The 20064-nt window shown below is 47.3% G+C and overlaps 1 protein-coding gene across 6 annotated transcripts in view; it reads right to left on the reverse strand.

Moving 5' to 3' along the window:
- The window catches only part of TRIO (trio Rho guanine nucleotide exchange factor), a 322877-nt gene that overhangs the window by 226114 nt on the left and 76699 nt on the right, over positions 1-20064 (reverse strand). The window contains exon 1 of one of the 6 annotated variants that reach the window (XM_053657328.1): positions 3428-3593. The exons of the other annotated variants lie outside the window; for them this stretch is intronic. Coding sequence (XP_053513303.1) covers positions 3428-3500 — 73 coding nt within the window. The 5' untranslated portion in view covers positions 3501-3593. Of the gene's footprint in view, positions 1-3427; positions 3594-20064 lie in introns of those variants that run through there. 6 annotated transcript variants of the gene reach the window in all.

A 20064-nucleotide genomic window follows, 5' to 3' on the forward strand; every position in this document is an offset into this window, starting at 1 on the left:
CCTGCCAAGTCCCCTCCCCAGGGACCCCATCCTTCTGCCTACAGACCGCTAACACGGTGAGCAGCAGATCGCAAAGGCTTTGGTCTCAAGACCCCTTTACACGCTTAAAACTGAGTATCCCAAAGAGCTTTAATTTCTGTTCGCTCTTCCTATCATCTATTCATTCGGTCCATATAAGATCTAGATACCAATACGAATATCTACCATATTAAAATTAAAACTGAAATAGTTTAAAAGATTACTTTAAAAATAATATTGCACTAAACCCATTACATGTTAACAATAATGCTTTTTATTTAAAACATCAGTATATTCCAGAGTAATCAGGAGGAAGGCTGGCGCTGTTTTACACTTTTGACACTGGCTTCCATGGTGATTTGCACATCTGCCCCGCCCTCAATCTGCTGTGATGTCACGAGCCACTCAGCCGCTGGAGCACATCACTCTACACGGGTGGGGGTGGGGGGTGACAAAGAACTGAGACTATAGGGCAGGTTCTTGAATCACATGAAGTTTGCTCAACACTGTGTCACTATAACGTTGAGGAGATGCCTCAGTCAGCCCGTTTATGTCCATTCGCCTGTGGTAAAACTGGTTTCGTTACACATTGTCTCACTTGAAGTTGCAGAACCAATGGACATTAAATGAGGACTTACTGTATTTGCCCATGGTGAAAACAGCTTTAACTCAGAGACCCCTGAAAGGTTCCTGGGTGCCCGAGGGATCCTGGAACCACTCTGAGGACCACTGCCCTGAAGCGATGCTCCTGAAATGCCTTTGCTCAACAATCTCGCCACCAAAGAATTTTACTGCATGCCGCCAATGTCATAAATTACATAACCCCAAGCAGACATTTGAAAATCATAAGGTATAAATAAACATCTGTAAAAAGCTTCTGGCATTTTCTTCCACACCCAAGAGGCCATGGTGCTCACCCCCTCTGGTGAACACAGAGCTCCCGGCCTCCCTGGAAGGAGCAATGCCTGTCCTTCAGCCACGTTGCTGGCACCACAGGAGAGCCAGGGAAATGACAGGGCCGCGTGCACGGCGGACTCGAAGTCATGCTGAAACAGAGAGCGTTTCCTTGGCCAAATAAACAGCTACCTATTTGAAGCCAGACTCCCCACTGAGGGCAACCTGGGTGCTGTGTATGGCTGAACCCCAAGCCCAGGAGCCCTGAGTGTTTGGACTGGTCCTTCAGGACACTGCCCAGGGCTCAGCTGCCCTCCTCTGCACCTGTTCTTCACCTCCCCCCACCTCCACGAGCCTCGTGGAGGCGAGGAAGGCTGACCACTGGCCCAACGCGGAACCTCATCCCCTGCCCCTCTGCGGTGTGTGTGTACCACAGGGACCACGCCTCCTGGTTCACAAACAAAACAAAGTAAAAGCCTACACTGGCTCATATACAGGCCACCCCACCTAAGCAGAGAAATTCAGATCTGGAAAGGACAGTTTAAAGGAACATTCGAGGAATGGTTTCATTCCTTTCGGGAGCTCCCCTGTCACCTTCTGTTGTTCCTACAAGAGGTGGCAACAAAAAGAGTAGGGTATCCCTTGAGAGTTTCCCCTTGGAACAGGCCCCACGTCGAGAACAGGTGAGTCCCTCAGCGACACAGGAGAGGCCACCTGAAGAATGCAACCTGTGGCAGGCTGAGGATGAATACATAAATACATTTCCGTCAAGGCAGAGAAGGTGGACTGAGGCCAGGCCATCCAGCGAGGCGGCCAGGCTCCGCCCCGGGCAGGGGCAGGAGGGACGGGGAGCAAAGACTAGATGCAGAATGACCACAAACGGAAACACAATCAGCTCTGTCCACTGACATGATGGAAGAGCAGCCGCCCCGACATACTGAAAATGTCTCCAAAGAGTCTTGCACAAAAGATGCTTAATTTTTAATGAGATGAAATCTTGACACAAAATTACCACAACTGAGTCTTCGAGCAGAAAGTGACCTTTTCCTTTTGTAAACAAGTAGAAACAAGCCAAACTGGTATTTATTTTTATTTCAGCGTCTTATCTGACAAGATCTGGTTAAGGCTAAAAATACTGTAGCTTGGGAAGGACATCTTTGAAAGGGCGGCTCCTTCAGAAGCCTCTGCTGAGGCTTCACTGCCACCTCACGGGCTGGCCAAGTGCGGTCAAGGCCAGGTGAACCATCCCCATAAGTACACGACGTCTCCAGGGAACAGAGGCTCCCGCCACTGTGGCTGCTCCCAAATGCCCTGGTTTCCTCAAGTCCTTGACCTGAGCTCACCCTCTCACCCAATGGGCACTTCTTACTTCACCAAGAAAAGCCAGGTTGTAAAACACTAACTAGGTCATGGTATTTTTCCCTTCCACATTCAAACAGCTCTACTGCTCACTTCCCTTCTGATTTTAGGGAAGAAACAGACACGGTCTTTCCTCGAATAATCTCCCTCTGATCCCATGGCTCCTGTTGGCACCTGCTTCATCTGCTAATGAGGCCACTCCCAGCCCTCCCCCCACCCCCACAGATGGACTCAAGGCCCCAGCCAGCCACTGCAGGGACAGAGCCCACCTCCCAGGCCGCTGGACGCTTCAGAGGGGTGGCAGCAGGACAGCACCCGCACGTGCACAGCACTGGTGCTCCGCACAGCCCATGTGATACCGAACGGGCCCCACACCTTGGTTCCGCGCCGTCCGCTCCAGAGCCTGCACTGTCCTTGGGGAGCGCGCGGCCGTCCCAGCCCGGGGTGCAGTGAGGCCACAGGTGGCCATGCGTGCCCTGCAGGACAATGCAGCACAGAAGAGTGTTCCTCTCAATCTCCCATCACCTCAGACTGGAAGTTCTCCAAAGAACAATGTGCTCTCAGAGCCGGGATGAAGGCAGTGCGATTTTTATCGGCACTGGAGTTAAGCACTGTCACTCTGTGTGCAGCCCGTAAACGCTGATCAAAACTAGTGCCGACAGAGCTTCACAGAAAAGTCTCCAAAGGCACGGGGCCCCCTCGATCACAGAAACCTCGTGAGTCCTTAAATAGCAGAGGTCACAGCACCTGACCACTGCAATGACATCACCCAGAAAGCCAGGCACAGGAGTGCAGAGCTGTCTGGACGTCATTAAGCCTCTGTGGTTGGGGACTCACAACACACCCAGGGACTCTTAACAACTGGCAACAGAATTACCAAGGTCATCTGAGGAGAAGAAAGACTCCACACCTAATCTTTTCTGTAAAGGAAAAAAAAAAAAAAAAACAAGCCACTGGGACCAAATGCAAAGCGCTCCCCTAGCCCAGCTCTGTCTCCAAGTGGCACGGCAGCCCCAAAGCAGCCCATGTGCCCGCCTGCCATCTCCTCCCTGCAATGGTGGGTTTCAGAAGCTGTTGGTGAATCTAATGAGCAAACACAGGAAAGTGTTTCACCCAGAGCTGAACAAATAAGGGCGCAGTCCACTGTAGCACTTACGTAGCTGCTGCTGCCCTAAGTCAACAGGATGGAGTGACGACCACAGAGGAAGGACAGCCAAAAGGCAGCCCATGTGGTTAAAAAAGGATGTGCTTCTCCGCGCGTGCTGCTGACCATGGCCGTCTTCCTGTTCGCTGCACTCGTGCACAGGCTCAGGTGCACGGCTGTCAGAGCTCACGAGAACACAGTGGGAGAAAGGGAAAAGCCCACGCTGTGAGCACCTTACCCTCTAATAAATAGGCAAGTGGTTGCTAATGGCAACAGAGCCTCCCTCCCCCAATTTTAAATCTGTGCACACACACAGTCTCCATGGCTCTCTAAGCATGCTACTGTGGTCATGCTTCTGCAAAAAGTCACCCATAGGGCATGAAGGCACACACATGTGTAAACAGGCGTACGCAGAGCCTTGTGAGGAGGAGTGAGGCACTGCCAGAGGAACGGGATTTTAATTCCAAGCGCACAGCAGTTCCAAGCTGATAAAGCACTGGCAGCGCAGAGGTATCCGTGTGAAGACAGTGACGGCATGCTCATGCCACGTGGCCGCAGTGCAAAAGATTACATCATCCCCTTTGTGCAGAGATGAGCTGCAGAGAAGCAACTGCTCGCTGGTTTCGGCGCCACACGGGGCTGTGCTACAGTCAGCTGCAGTTTCTGTGAGTGACAGTCGCCCTTATTTCTCCTTTGTGTCAAAAATAAAGCATGCCTCAAAGATGATCCAATCAAGCAGCGTGGATTCTCTAACAAATTCACATTCACTGTTACCCTGTGCCTTCTGAAATGCACTGTTTCTTCACAGGATAATTCCTAAAACTGGAATGGGAAAAGAACAGGTCTATTTACAAACTAGGTATGACGAAAACTGGCAGAACATTCATTCATTCATTCCAGGATCTACCCCGGCTTTCCACTCAGTGCCAGGTGGCGCATTACGGATTTACACCTGGTGGCCACACTCTTGCCCACCGTGAGATGGAGCTGCTCGGGGTGTCAGGGAGCTGAGCCCACGCAAGTCTTTAAATCAGCCCTTAGGCTGGGCTGTGACCCAGGTCAGAACTCAGCTCGGTTCCTTTTAAAATGATTCTATTACACAGGCAAGCCACAAGTCAGCTCGGAACGACATTAACCAAGAACCCTGCTCACAAAATGTGTCCCACAAGCAAATGCCTGCCCTCCGTAAACCTTACCCTCAGCCTTGCAACCGAGTATTTGTGCCCAGGGGTCCGTCCAGCTGTTGACCTGGCCACGTGCAAATCAGACTGACACAAAGGAACAAACGAAGACCGAGCCATGTGAACACATTCTCTGTGGGCAAGTCCCTCCTCTAAAGGCCAGGAAGTTCAGCTGTTTTTCAAGCCAAAGTATTAACGAGGGCGTTCGCCTCACCCCACCTTTGTAAACGGCCTTGGCCTGGGGTGGTGGGCAGTCAGCAGAGGGTTCGGCCTCCCCAGGGGCAGAGTCGTCAACTTCCTAAGGGCGACCTCTCACCCCGTGGCTAGGGTGGCTCTAGAGCCCGGAGAGCAACAGAATCACAAACCGTTTCCACCTTTCCATTTCCAAGGAAACCATGCAATTTCCACCTTTCCATTTCCAAGGCTGCTCTACCAACGAGACCATGTCCCTTTCTCTGCACGTTTCCACTCTGCTCATCAACACAGAAGCCACTCGCCCGCCTCCGAGAAAAAACACACAGGTCAGCCTGCAGAGCACACGTGTGCGTCTGCGTGTCCCATAAAACTCTCCCACTACGTTCGGTCAATTTTCCAAATCCGGTTTCAAATGGTCACGAATTTCTTCAGTATAATTTCCATTTCTGCATTAGCCTATGTTACAGGATAAACTATAGGCTATAGGCTAAAGAATGAATTCCTTCAAAGACTTCAATTTTTAATATCAGGATACATCCAAATAAAACTGTTCCCTTAAATTTGAAAATAAGTAAATTACACATTATTAAAGTTTTTGGTAATTCACACTGACATCCCCTAGAATTTCAAGGTTCATGTCCACATATCAAAACAACAGACTGAGGCAGCACAGCCCAGACCCCCCCGTGTGACAGGAATGGGACATCCGTTGTCCCGAACTGGGCTCAGCCACAGGCGGAGGGGCAAGCACCGTGCATTCTAACAGCAGACCCCGGCACAGCTCTGAGGGGCCCCCTGGGAGGCACGGAGCCCAGCAGAGCCCGGGTGCCAGCCCCTTGCTCTGCAGGCGAGGGGCGGAGAGTGGGCGTAAAGACACTAGCCACTCCCTTCAGTGTGGAGGGTACACACACTGCTGGTGTGAGTACAGGGGCCAAGGAGAGAGGACAGGTCAGCCCGATGGGACAGGTGGCCTATGGGGGTGGCGTGGGGGGTGCACCTTCATGAAGAGAAGACCTGGAGGGAAGCCGTAGAAAGGCCACCTCACGGGTGTCTAGGAACCTTTCAGGTATGCGGGGGATGGGTCTCCAAAGAGCCCCAGAGACAGAAAGACAGAGGGAGAGACAGAAGCAGGGAGAGGAAACACAGGGAATGGCAGGTAACAACAGTCCCCCTTTCCTCTCCCTTGTCCTTCCCCACCTAGAGACGCGGAAAGGAAAGGGGTTGGGGGCAGGGCGGGGGTGGGTGGTGATGGGAGGTGAACAGATATGGCCCTTTCCCCACAGCTGGTCTGCTGAAATGGGGGAAGCGGGCAGAGGCAGGGTTAGAGGCCTGAACCGTGGAGGAGGAGTTCTGAGCTGGAGGGAAGAGTGACATTGTGGTTTAGACTGGTCTGGTCCCTTAATGCCTACAGCAAGGCCTTCCTAATAGCCAGAAGAGAACTGTCAGCGACAAGGCCTGCCTGAGAAGCTGCCAAGGGGTGGAGACAGGCGGGGGGGGGGGGGGGGGCGGCGAAGCCCAGCCACTCCCGGTTGTATCCTCCCAGTTCCCACAGCTCAGTGAAGTGGTGTGATGTGACCCTACAGACAGACTTGCTATTTTAAACTATGGACAAAGATACTAAGTTCCAAGAGCACATGGACCTCCCAGGCCTGAATGATGTTAAACCTGCCAGTTCCCACCTAGTTTAACACCTAGTAAATGAAGTTTTAAATTTAAGAGAAATGAGTTATCAAAACTTTGATACTGTTGATCCTGCAATTAAGTTATAGTTTATTTTTCTGTTTTAACAAGACATTTTGTTTGTTTTGAATTTTCACCCTTCTGACTTAAATTGTCTTCAAGGTTACAGTGAAACAGTATTACATATCGGGGAAAAGAAACAGCTCAAGTTGAGAGGGAAGTAAAATTTACAAGGGATTTAAGTAAGCCAAGGGCTGGATAATGTGTTTTTCCCATCATGTCATTAAGTAAAATTCACTTTCCAGAACGATCAAAGCAGCATCTCATACACCCTCTATGCCTAAGTAGCTTCCGTTTCTACCTGTTTGGAATAGACACCATATAGTCAAAACTCAAAATAAGCTCTCTAATTCCAAAGCCTCGTTTAATTGAAATGTTAACATTTGACAACCCCCTGGATGGCAGTGGTGATGACCAAACCACAGGCCATGGGGTTCACTAGATTCTGAAGCACTGAGCCCAAGTACCGCCCCCCCTGCACACTCTTCGGCCGCTTGTTCTTCTCGCTGACCTCTGTGTGCACGGGGAGACTGCCTCACCGTCAGCTCGGGGTGCAGGGACGTCTGCTGCAACGGCTCCTGATGGGCACAGAGAGGCCCTTCCAAGCCAAGGCACTGCCCGTTCACAACAGCAGAACTGTCCCCAGCTTGGTCTGACATATACCATCATTATGCAGTGACAGGCAGAGCTCTTGAGAAACCAAGATTTTTGTTAGCAGCTGCCTCAAAAATAAGCTAAGCCTTTCTTTCCTTAATCCAAAAGTGGAGGAGGGGAGGGCAGGCGCAGCAAGCTCAGCCCTGAATAAGGAATTGCTGCCACAGCAGGAGAGACTGGTCCATCCGAAGACGGTGCCCCGACCCCAGCACACCCATTCACAAAGAGTGTTCTGGCTGGAATAAGAAACTTGGGGGGGGGGGCAGTGATGTAGAAAGGATGCCACCGTTTTCAACAGGTGCAAAAGAGCTTTCCCGATAACCTGACTTCAACACCCTGGACAAAGGGGCACTGGCAGAGTGGCAGTGTTGACAGTGGAGAATGGTAAAACCATTAGAGCAGGGGCATCAAACTCATTTTCACCGGGGGGCCACATCAGCCTCGTGGTTGCCTTCAAAGGGCCAAAATAATTTTAGGACTGTGTATATGTAACTACTCCTTAACTGTTAAGGAGTTGAAATTACATTCAGCCCTCTGAAGGCAGCCTCGAGGCTAATGTGTCTCCCAGGGAAAATGAGTTTGATGCCCCCTGCATTACAGGGAAACAATATTAGAGATATTGTTAGAGATACTTTATCACAACAAATACCATCTTTTCAATGACCCAAAAGATTCACTAGCTTTTTCAAACTGTATGTCAGTAATGCATTAGCGTTTGCTGTAGGGAATTTTGTGCATGTATCCCTCCACAGGCACAAACCTCACTCCCCCTGAGCTCCCGGCTGTGGTGACTGCAACCTCCCTGCAAGTGCCGGACCCCACCGGACCCCACCAGGATCCCTCAGTCCCTAAATTGATGGCGAGGAGCAGAGCGCGGAGCAGCCAGGACACTGCCAAGGATGCTGCTTTTTGCTACATGGGCTTCACTGTGGGGGCTGGGCAAATGTGGTCCCACTGGCCCATGAGAACTTCAAATCGACTTTAATAATTACTGTTTTTTTTCTCCAACATTATTATTATAATTCAGCAATATTACAGGGTAAGTCGATTTTGAGAGCCTGGGTCCTAGTAACAATTCTATAGGCAAATACATTCTAGAACATAAATAAGTAACCAATTCAGAAATGCTGGCCATAAGCTGCTTGTCAGTACTCTATATACTCTTGTGACAACTCAACATCCCTAACAGCCTTACCAGAAAGCACGGGTTTCTACCTACATTCTCCAATTCAGAGAGGCAAGCCAGCCTTTTCCAGGATGTCTGCCCCATTTAGGGAAGCTGCTGCCAAACCATAAATCAACTCCTATGCATTTCTATACTGAATGCTGTAATTCAAAAGGAAATTGCAACTCCAGTGTCTTCCCAAAACTGGAAACTTCAAATGCAAAATAATCATCTTTACAAAAACAAGTTATAGTTTTTACTTACATGAAACACCAAACCCCACGTTACTGAAATAGTCTATTTAAAGACCTCGAAACTTTTCCATGATGGTTTATTTTCCTTATTTTAACCAATGGAACAAAAGCATAAAATGGCAAATTGACTCACATTTGTCAGGCGGTGGCTGAGCAGCAGCTGCCCAGACACCCCCGTCCACCCGCACTCCCCCCCCCGTGGCCACCACCACCACCCCCCGCCCCGTAGGATGGGAGGATGGAAGGCACCCCTCCCTAAGAGGGACCCCTCCACAGCCCCCTGCCCAGCTGCACTGTGGGTATTAGTGTAGCCAGTTTGTTGAACAGCAAGTGGAAAGCTCCAGCGAGGCCTTTGCTATTTTTCTGGAAAATATCCTTTATTTGATGAATTAAAGGGCCTAGGAAGCTCTAGGCTCCTGGCATGCCTATTCTGAAAACTGATCATACAAGACAAAAACTAATGAAAAATACACACAATTAAGGGGAAAAAAACTGCCAGCCTACAAAAGTCGATATGGCCTTTTAATGCACCTAATTATCTTCATGGCATGTTTTCCTTATTAAATGTATGAGAAAGCAAAGGCTGGGAAAAACAGATTTGGCTTACATCCTCCTGCTGAATGTTTTTTTTCAACTCAGACTACTACATTCATTGTAAGACATAGTGTTTTCTCATTATCATCTCCATTTGGAGTCGATCTTTCCAAAAATCATTTTATAATGTAAGAGAATCTCATAATAAAAGTGTCCGCTATAGCAGGTTCATGAAAACTTTTTAAAATCAAGCACCGCAAAGGAAGAAAGATCAACCAAGGACCCTGTAAGCTGCGCCCAACTGGATGGGGCGAGGAGAGAGTTTACTAGCGTAAGGGAATCTAACCTTAAATCAAAATTAAAGTTAGCTTTAAAAAAAAACCACTCCATTCCTAGGAAGAAGGGTACATGTGGATGAAGAGGAAAAGGAGAACCACGGCGAAATGATAAAGAAAAGAGAGAAGCCTGAAGAGCCACAGTGTGGGGGCTGCGGTAACTGTGGGCCGGCACCCTCCCGGCTCCTCCAGAGCGCCTCTGGGCGGGGGGGGGGACAGTATCCACCCAACACCTGCCGCCCCTGCCACAGCGTGAGGGACTCCCCCTGCCTGCTTACCACTGTCTGTGTGTGTTCTGAAAGTCTCCTCTGCTGGAACTCACTAACAAGCAGTTTCAGGGGTCACCTCCCCAAAAGAGGGGGAGTTTGTAGGGGGTAGTGTTTCCCATTTCTGCTTCATTTTCCAACATCCTGTATGGTGGGAATTTCAGGAATCAAAAGGTAGATAAAAAGTCCCCGTGTTACTACCTTGTCCTCATGATACTCATTTGTGAAGGAGCATGGATACAAAACCAGAAACCCCTCTCTCTACACCTGGCAAATAGCACTTTATTTTCCTCTAGTGAGGATTCCCCAAAGGAAAAGCCCTATTATTACCTTTAATAATATTTTTCATCATAAAAATTGACGAGACTTTAGATCTGCACAGGATGGTCTCATGTGTTTCATGTTTAACAACTTTTATCCTGTGTACACATTTTTACATGTATATATACATGTATATATTCATATTCTAAGGCCATATATACATGCATATATACATGTATATATTCATATTCTAAGGCCATATTAACGCATACAGAAAAGAACTTTCTATCAGTCAGCTGAAAACACCAAATAGAAAACAGTAGCATGTGGTTAAGAGCCAAGGATACGGCCACATTGCTTGAGTTCCAAACTTGGTTTTGCGACTTCAGAGCCGCGTAGCCTGGGACAAGTCACACCTCGTCCGAACCCCCATGTTCATCTCTGAAACGTTACTGCACCTTGAAGGGCTGCGCTGGGGGCTAAAGCTGGGACAACTCCAGGTTTCAGCCAATGTCTGGTACACGCAAAGAACCGCAGTGACCACAGTTGTTGTCACTGCTGCTTTTCACTATTCTTATTTAAAATGCCATTAAAATAATTTACTTTCAATTTTACAAAAATTGTAACGGTCAGATACACTGACCTGCTACAAATCACTGTTCCAAGCTTCCCAGAAACACAGTTTGTCCCGTGTTTGGCACCGGCGGGCTGTACGGCTGACAGAGCCGGCGTCACTGGCACATCTAACGTGCAGCACTGGAAGCAAATGCAACACAGGCGGTGTCTGGGGCAACAGTGAGAAGCAAGAAGCTGAAGTGAGCAACTGTGTGTTTCAGTGTTACTGGCTCTGCTTTCTTCAAACTGTGTTATTCACACAATGAAGGAAATGAAATGTGAAGGGTGCTACAATCAGAGTTTTAGGGCTGAAAATTTCTCTATATCCATAGCAAAATAAATATAAATATCAGCCTATAATAGAAATGGAGTTTCAATTGAATACAAGACTCTAAAAACTTTTTTAATGTATTAGGTTGGCCAAAAAGTCCTTTTAGCTTTTTCTGTAAAATAAAAGACATTTTTCATTTTCATTTTTACCAATAACTTTATTGATTTGGATATTTTGAGTATGCCAGCTATCTCCTGCTACTAGCTTCTAGTGGGTAAAAGCCATGGGTGCTGCTAAACATCTTCCAACGCATAAGACAGCCCCACAGCAAGGAATTGTTTGACCAAAATGTCAGTAGTACCAAGAAACTTCGCAAACCACTTCTGACACGTTTGATCACTCACAGCACCTTCTCCATACACTGCGCGAATCTTTTTGTGTGTGTGTTTCAGTTGTGTTTTTAACTATTTGAAATAATAAAGCATAATATGCTGAAAATACTGCTTATTTTCTTCTATCTTCAACATTAAAATGGCTACACAAAATCTCACCAGTTTGGGTAGTATATTTAAATACACACTGATACGACAGCTGACACAATCCAATCTAACAAAACTGCTTGGAATGAAGTTAAAGACAACCCAGCACTACTGGAGCCATCACACAGAAAAAACTAAACACTGTTGGCCAACCCAAAACACAGTTTTGTGCAGAGACCAGCGGCTGACTCTACCGACTCTCCCAGGCTGCTCCCAAGGCATCTGATAAAGAAAACCCTAATTGAGCACTTGGGTTTACAACACACAGGTTTTATGATCATACTAAACAATCACTAAAAGATTACGAAATCTTCTGCCTCCTCTGTAATTTCTACCTGGTTTCCCTAAATCAACATCATTCAGTTTCCTATTATGATACAGGCTAATTTAAGATGTTTGAAGGATAATTACCTAACTATTAATATGAATATGTATGAGACATGCCCCATAAAAGGCCTACATTTATAATTAAAATAAAAGAAAGGTATTTGGAAAATATTTTTCTTCGAATAAAATTCTCAAGTTGTTTTTGAGATCTTCATCTAAAATAAACCCAGTAGCAGGAAGAAGCCTTAATTATAACACTGACAACTAGCACAAAATAATCAGAGTGGCATTTCTGTTTTTTTCAAGGTATTAAAATGCACTGCTATTTTTCTAAAAAAATTATCACTGGTATTTTAATCACTCAGACACTCTAGAGACCCAAGAATTACTCTTAAAAACTTCCGTTTCACTGTGATGAGAAAGAAGTACAAATTTCCAAATTTATCATATTATATTCCAAAATGGGTCTGGCTATCAGCTTTAATAAAGAAATCCCATCTATAGGGGAGTGGGAGGAGGAGAAGGGGGGAGAAGGTACAGAAAATAAGTAGCATAGACGGTAGGTATAAAATAGATAGGGGGGCAAGAATCATATGGGAAATATAGAATTAAAGAACTTGAGACACATGGTCATAAACTAAAGGGGAGGATCGTGGGGGTGGGGGACAGGCTGAAGGGGAATGAAGGGGGGAACAGAACAGCTGTAATGGCATAATCAATAAAATTTTTAAAAATACTAAAAAAAAAAAGAAGAATAGAGAAAAGTAGGAGAAAAATCCAAGTTTGCCATCCTTTCAAATTCAAACCAATTACTAGATGTGCAGAATTAGCTCAGATATTGGTAACTGGGGTCTTGTTTTCCACAACTTAGAACTTTTCGCCTTCGGCAACAAGTCTTTCTTGTCTGCAAGTCTGCAAGGGCCCCCATTCCCAGGGGAGGCAGGCAAGCTGCCTCCTGGATGTCAGAAGCAGGAGGCAGGCAAGCCCACTCCTTGTGAAAGGGTTTGGAAAATGTCTGGCTGGTTAACAGATGCTTGGCTTGGATTTCCTGCCAAATATGTTTTTAATGCTGATAATGCTTAAATGCAACTGTTCACGGTGAGGGAAAGGGAGCAGGGAATGGAAGTCAGCTGCTATGCGGAAAGGGGGACAGCCTCAGGACAGCAGCGCACTAACAGGTTCCAGCAACGTCCACGTGCAGAAGAAAGTCCATCGTCCCACTTGGCGCGTCACAGGAACTCCTCTTTCTTCATCTGTCCCCACCAAGAAGCTCATGACCTGAAAGTCTCCCCGAATGAATTGCATTCGTACATAATAACTGACCGCATCTTTAGAAGTCACTTATCTGTTGGAATAAGCCGATGTAACCACACTGTGTGCACAAAAGCCAACGCACTTCATGCCGCACTTGGTTTCTAAAGCCTCACCCCAGAAACCTGTATGATTCCTATTAACTTTTTTATTAGTATTGGAAAACTTAGTACTCACAGACTAAAGACAAAATCCCCCAAAATAGCACAACTTAGGATGCAAAGGAAGGAAAGCCAGACAGGGATGAGAAGGTACAGTTGGAGAGACAGGAAAACCGAGGGCACATTTCAGATGGAAAGATGGGGTCCTCTGGAACAATTTATAAGTTATGTGTGAATTACTTCAAGATCAAGAAAAATGCTCCTTCTGCTGTTGTAATAGCCCCTCTCTCCATGGCCCGAAAGCATCCCCCTTTCCAGGTCCACCTCAAAGTTCATGGAGGCTCTCCTTGCGATGGGGACGCAGGGGGGGCGATGCAGTTCCCTGTCCATCTGTGGTATTTGCTGAACTGAATTTTGTACTTCCATTATGAAGTCCATAGTTCTTTATGTTCTTGTACTGTCCCCCCCACAAATGTGACGGTGAACAATGACTGGAAGAATGTGGGCTTTCAGAGGCTCACCCTGATCAGACCTCAGTTCTGCAAGCGGGTGGCCTTGGGTGTCAGAGTGCCCATCTGTGAAACAGGGTGGCAGCACCTGACAAGGTCAGTGAGGACTGAGCAGGAAAAGCAATGACCAGTCAAGCACCCGGTTAATGCAAGTCAGTTACATGGGTATTCACTACATGAACATCTCCACATCTCCGAGGATTTGGGGGGCCAGGGAAGCAGAGTGGGGTGAATGCCAAAGAACCAAACCCTTGGGCACATGAAAGCTGCCACTGCAGACTGAGTCACTGCACGTACCTACAATTCTTATTCTGTACATTTGAGCCAAGTGCAAGTGGAGGAACGGCGGCTGCATTTGAAGGGCATCCGCAGAAGCACCAGGAAAGGCTGGGGCACGAGGGGTGGGATAGGTCTGTACTGCTAACCAGAATAGAAAGCTACAAAGCGACCGTTAGACTTTCTACCAGAAACAAATGTATCAGCATAATGTCAGAATGCCACTCATGTAAGCTGGGGCTAAACCAGTTTCACTGGTTTTGTTGTTTTTTTTTTACTTTACTGACTCTCTAAGCCACCCCGGGCATTCTGCTCTACATCTCAATCTACGGGCAACTACTTCAGGTAACAGGTAACTCCTGTCACCCTGTAGGAAAATATGGCCCAAACAAAAGCATCTTTATCATCGGCATCACCATCACTGAGTTGATACCATGAGCTGGCAATTCTAATTCTATGTAGAGCACATTTTTACACCCGTCTTCCATGAGAAATGGAGATTTGCGGGGATCCACTGAGCAGCACAGGCGCCAAGCTGGAGAACACGGCCCCGGGACGGCTCAGCATCCACCACACCATCGAGACCAGGCAGGAAACACTGCGGCCTCGCACCAGGATCTTCATGAAACTGCACCGCAAGACTTGACTGTAAGCAAACACTGGATTCTCTTTTTACCCTAGTCCTGAGTGATACGCCCTTGGAGAGTAAAGGAGAAAGATGCTCAACCAGAGCAGGAGACAGGGCACCTGCATGGCCTGCCCTCCTGCACAAGGTGCCGGTCACAGGAGGCTGCACACCTGAGTCCATGTGGGGTGACGGTGCTGACACTGGGAACCAGTCACAAACGTGGTACAATAGATATCTGGCTTCCACTGTACTGAAAGAGGGAGGAGACAAACCCCACCATTGACATTACAAATGTTTTTGAGTAATGGGCACATGAATGAAAAACTTCAAGCCGGCATTAAAGAAAACTCTGAAATGTCTTTTACCACCGAGTCACCTTCTCATTCACAGAAAGTCCTCCCCAGCACGCAGGTAGTCAGCTCACCTTCAACACCTGCTGTACCCCTCCAAACACAGAATCGCTGTGCATGTCTCTTAACTTTCACTCCTATTAAAATCGCCCACTATTTCGATAAACCTGACCCACACTCAGCTTCCTCACATGTAAGTCATTCTGTATCTCTGACTTAATCTGAACACTATAATCACTTTCAAATCGAAAGAAAATAAAAAGGAAAACATATCACATATAGCTCTTCCCACACACTCAGCGGATTGTACTCAGGCAGGAGACTGGCACAGAGGCTATTTTAACCAGTCAGAGCAATATCTTTAAAGGCAATCTTGCCCAGTGAATAATAATTAAGTACCGATGCTAAGAAAGAAGAAAAAGAGTTGGTCATGAATTCTATTCGGATAGTAGCAACCTCTAAGTATAAGCTGTTTCCCCTTTCGGTACCTCGCTATCGAGTCTGAACCAGCGTCAGTGGGCTCTGAATTATTTATCAGTCGGAGAGTCTATGTGGGTGTAGACAAAGTTGGTAAGTTCAGGGATCAGTCATGCCTTTTCGGCACCATGCTGGTCAGTGAACTCAGCGACTATGCAGAGGGTTTTATGTCTCCTACTCAACTGTGTCCCTCCCATCTGTGTCAAGGCCACAACTGTCGACTCCCACCCAACAACTGCTGGCGCAGCAGGTGCATCGTCCTGTGCACACAAACGTCCCCAGCAGGCCACGCCAGCCGCCTTCCCTACTTCTGATTCTCTGACGTTCAAAGCAACAGGCAAATCACTTCCTACGTACGACCCCTACACATCGCACACAGCACACCTCCGACAGCACTACAATACCAGCGTACCTGCTACTTCTTCATCGCTGTACCGACAAACCACATTAGAGCCACAGGAAAGTAACTCTCGGGCACTGCCAGAGGGAAACAAAGCGCTGTAATGCTGACCAGCGGGCAGGAGGTCCCATTCCTCTCTCGGCAGCTCACAAAGGCACACCAAGTTATCACACAGTACAACATGCGCAGGCCTGGAGACTTCCCGCGGAACAGCTTTCTCAAGCCGTGAACACGGGCTGTCTTACGGGCACATCCACAGAGAAAGAAGGGAGCCGAGCAGATGCCTGGGAATGGCAGGGATGGAGAGATGGGAGGGATGAAGGTTAAGGGGAGTGGGGTTTCTTGGTCGTGTTCAAGATGTTTCAAAACTGACGGTAAGGATGGCTGTACAACTCTGTGATTATACTTGAATCATACACTTAAATGGGTGCTTTCAATGGCTTGTCAGTTATATCTCGACAGAACTGCAAAGCATGAAAGGCTGTTTGGAAATGTTACCAAGACATTCTACATAAAACATTATTCTGCACCTGATGAAAAACACACAAACTGAATGGAGAAGAGGTTATTTTCAGTAGATGCAGTGTGATTATTTCTCCTCTCCTAAAAGCACACAGTTTTGGTATATTTAATAGCTACATAGGAATAATGTTTAATACCTTGGCCAAACACTCTCCTGGAGAAGTGAGTGAACATATTCCACACTGACTACCCCTGAACGCCACAGCTCCTTCTGGAGTACTGAACCGAAAGAGGGATGTTCACCCATTCCTTACCTTTGCTTTGGCAAGTAGTTTACTACAAGACTATAGCCAGAAGAATAAACATATAAATTTTAAAATTAATACTTTTTTCTTAAAATGTTTTTTGTTGTATAAAAAAGGCAAACATTTCTTAGGATTCTGAATCTTTGAATTAAAGAAAATAGCTTTAACCCCCAGTAAGCTTTTAGTCTCGAGTGAACTTCAACGCTCTGGGGGCAGGAGGAAGCCTCATTAAACTGCCTTGTGAAAGGCCAGCCCCCCACAATTCCACATCATTCGGACTTCCACTCTGAGAAACCAACAGTTCAACATAAGGAGCACGGTCCCCGCGGTGAATGAATAAATTGTTAAACAGGTGATCTAACGGACCAGGCCAGTTAGTTGAATCTACAGTCATAAGTTTCATATTTCATCAAAAATGTATTGTTTCGTTAAACCACAAAAAGTCAACATTCCCTTCCCAAAAACTTCTGACAACTTTCCCGTGAACTCATTCCTTAAGTACATGCTTGTAAATTAAAGTGGGTACACATAAGTGCTTCAATGTCATTATGGTTTCCACATTTTGGGTTTGGAAGGAAAAAATTATTTCTCTGCAAGATTTCCAGTTTTTGTATATCACACCACACTTGGACCTAGCAAAAGGTCACTGGCCAGTATCTTCCTCTACACCGCTGAAACTCTCCACATTTTATACGGTCCTTCACAGTTTCCAAAGTGTTTCTCAACCTTAATCGGCTCACCCAATGACCAGACCCTGCCTTTTGGTGTGCCCTTTAGAAACCAGGGACTCGGAGGTCCCTGATGAGGCGTCACCACGAACTGGCGATACTGCAGCCAGGCAGCCCTGACCAAATCCGGGTCTGCTAACGGCTCCCCCCGCCCACCCCTGCCCCTGTACTCAACCCAGAGCCTGAGATTTTTATCTGACCTATTTTATTTCCAAACTTTAGTTTGTATAAATAAATTAGCTTGTATCATAACATGCTTGTAAATATACTTTTAAAGTGTCAAAGATGATGTGAAATGAAATGTTTTACAGGTAGCCAACTACACTTCCTAGGTTCGCATTATATCCTGAATATGTTACAGGAGAACAGGTAGTATTTTGTCTTGGTTTTGCTTTGTCTTTCAGAGATACCACTCTCCCCTTAATTCCTTAACAGATCAGAGATTCATCAAAAAGAATAATGAGTCTTTAAGTTTTTATTCATACTTTGCTGAGATCAAATCTTCCAAATCATTATAATATAATTTAGGACAAAGTAAAATCCCTTTCTTTTATATACATTTTTAAACATAACATTTAAAAAGAAAAACTAATGCATTTAACCTAAAACCATTTTTTTCTTTCAACATGCTGCATTATTGACCTTCCTTGATATAATGTAGTTTTGTAGATGAACTCAAAAAACTTTTAAAAAGTAATTTCAGACCTTTTTACAAATGAAGTAATTTTAAATGCCCCACACCTCTATTAAATGACCTAATATGACAATTCAGACTTTATTCTTTAAAGACTGTGGTGTCTGCTTTTATGTAAGAGCTAAATACATTCTGTATCACAATCTACAATCATTATAATGCTTCCCGTTGTTTGTTACAGGTAGAACAGAAACAATTTTCACGCTTTCACTCCCTACGCTATACTAAAGATCATTTCTTAATACTGATTCTCTAACTACAGCTCTCAGACCGAGTCCCTCGACTCCACTGTGCAGGAAACTTCCCTCAAGCGCAGACACACTGAGGGTGCGAAGCCGACCCGAGGGGGCTGCTGCCCACAAGCAGCGGGCTCCTCACCCGCATCAGCGCGGTCTTGCAAAGTGGGGGGAAACACGCCAGACAGCTAGCGGTCTCGCAAAGTGGGGGGAAACACGCCAGACAGCTAGCGGTCTCGCAAAGTGGGGGGAAACACGCCAGACAGCTAGCGGTCTCGCAAAGTGGGGGAAACACGCCAGACAGCTAGCGGTCTCGCAAAGTGGGGGGAAACACGCCAGACAGCTAGCGGTCTCGCAAAGTGGGGGGAAACACGCCAGACAGCTAGCGGTCTCGCAAAGTGGGGGGAAACACGCCAGACAGCTAGCGGTCTCGCAAAGTGGGGGAAAACACGCCAGACAGCTAGCGGTCTCGCAAAGTGGGGGAAAACACGCCAGACAGCTAGCGGTCTCGCAAAGTGGGGGAAAACACGCCAGACAGCTAGCGGTCTCGCAAAGTGGGGGAAAACACGCCAGACAGCTAGCGGTCTCGCAAAGTGGGGGAAAACACGCCAGACAGCTAGCGGTCTCGCAAAGTGGGGGAAAACACGCCAGACAGCTAGCGGTCTCGCAAAGTGGGGGAAACACGCCAGACAGCTAGCGGTCTCGCAAAGTGGGGGAAACACGCCAGACAGCTAGCGGTCTCGCAAAGTGGGGGAAACACGCCAGACAGCTAGCGGTCTCGCAAAGTGGGGGAAAACACGCCAGACAGCTAGCGGTCTCGCAAAGTGGGGGAAAACACGCCAGACAGCTAGCGGTCTCGCAAAGTGGGGGGAAAACACGCCAGACAGCTAGCGGTCTCGCAAAGTGGGGGAAAACACGCCAGACAGCTAGCGGTCTCGCAAAGTGGGGGGAAACACGCCAGACAGCTAGCGGTCTCGCAAAGTGGGGGAAACACGCCAGACAGCTAGCGGTCTCGCAAAGTGGGGGGAAACACGCCAGACAGCTAGCGGTCTCGCAAAGTGGGGGAAAACACGCCAGACAGCTAGCGGTCTCGCAAAGTGGGGGAAAACACGCCAGACAGCTACCACGCAACCCACGGGTCAGCAAGTGAGTAAACATTCCCCGTGCACTGGTCTGGCCGCCGGCTTCCAAGGTCACAACCATCTGCTCCCCCTACCCACTGCCCAGCTCATCCAATGCCACTGCTCAGTTGAACTGCTTTACCCTCTGCCATTCCTCCACTCCACCCCTGAAACTGCCTTAAAGCAGTCCACGGTGTTACGGCCTCACGCGTTCTTTGTACAGGAACCCCATCACATTTGCAAGTATAACAAGGAGTAAATAGTTTAGGTATCTCTAAAAAAATCTACAACAATCTCACAGAAATGTAACCAAGATCTTAAGAAGGGATAGAATAAATTGTGCTTTATTTCTACTATACCTAGAGGTGAGAGAGAGAAGGAAAAATATTCAGTGAAAGGTAAGAGGGGGCAGTCACCTGCTTCCTCAGGACGGTGAAATCTGATACCACTGAGGACCGGTAGGAGACCTCCCTCACAGCCTTCCTGAATCACAGCCTTCCTGACGGATCTTAATCTCCCACCACTGCCCCAGGAACCGTTCTGTTCAGCCACTCACCCTTCCCTGCATGAGCCCAGCACTTCCCACTCCAGACCACGCTAGACTCTGAGCAGCCCCACAGTCCGATCCCTGGTTGATTGCTTTCCTCACAAAGCCTCCCCAGCCTTCGGTGACAAGTGTACTAAGCCTCCTACATGTTGATTCTTTAATGTGTA

This window comes from Artibeus jamaicensis, unplaced genomic scaffold, assembly GCF_021234435.1.
Source record: "Artibeus jamaicensis isolate MK-2021 breed Jamaican fruit bat unplaced genomic scaffold, CSHL_Jam_final scaffold_369, whole genome shotgun sequence".
Taxonomy (NCBI): Eukaryota; Metazoa; Chordata; class Mammalia; order Chiroptera; family Phyllostomidae; genus Artibeus; species Artibeus jamaicensis.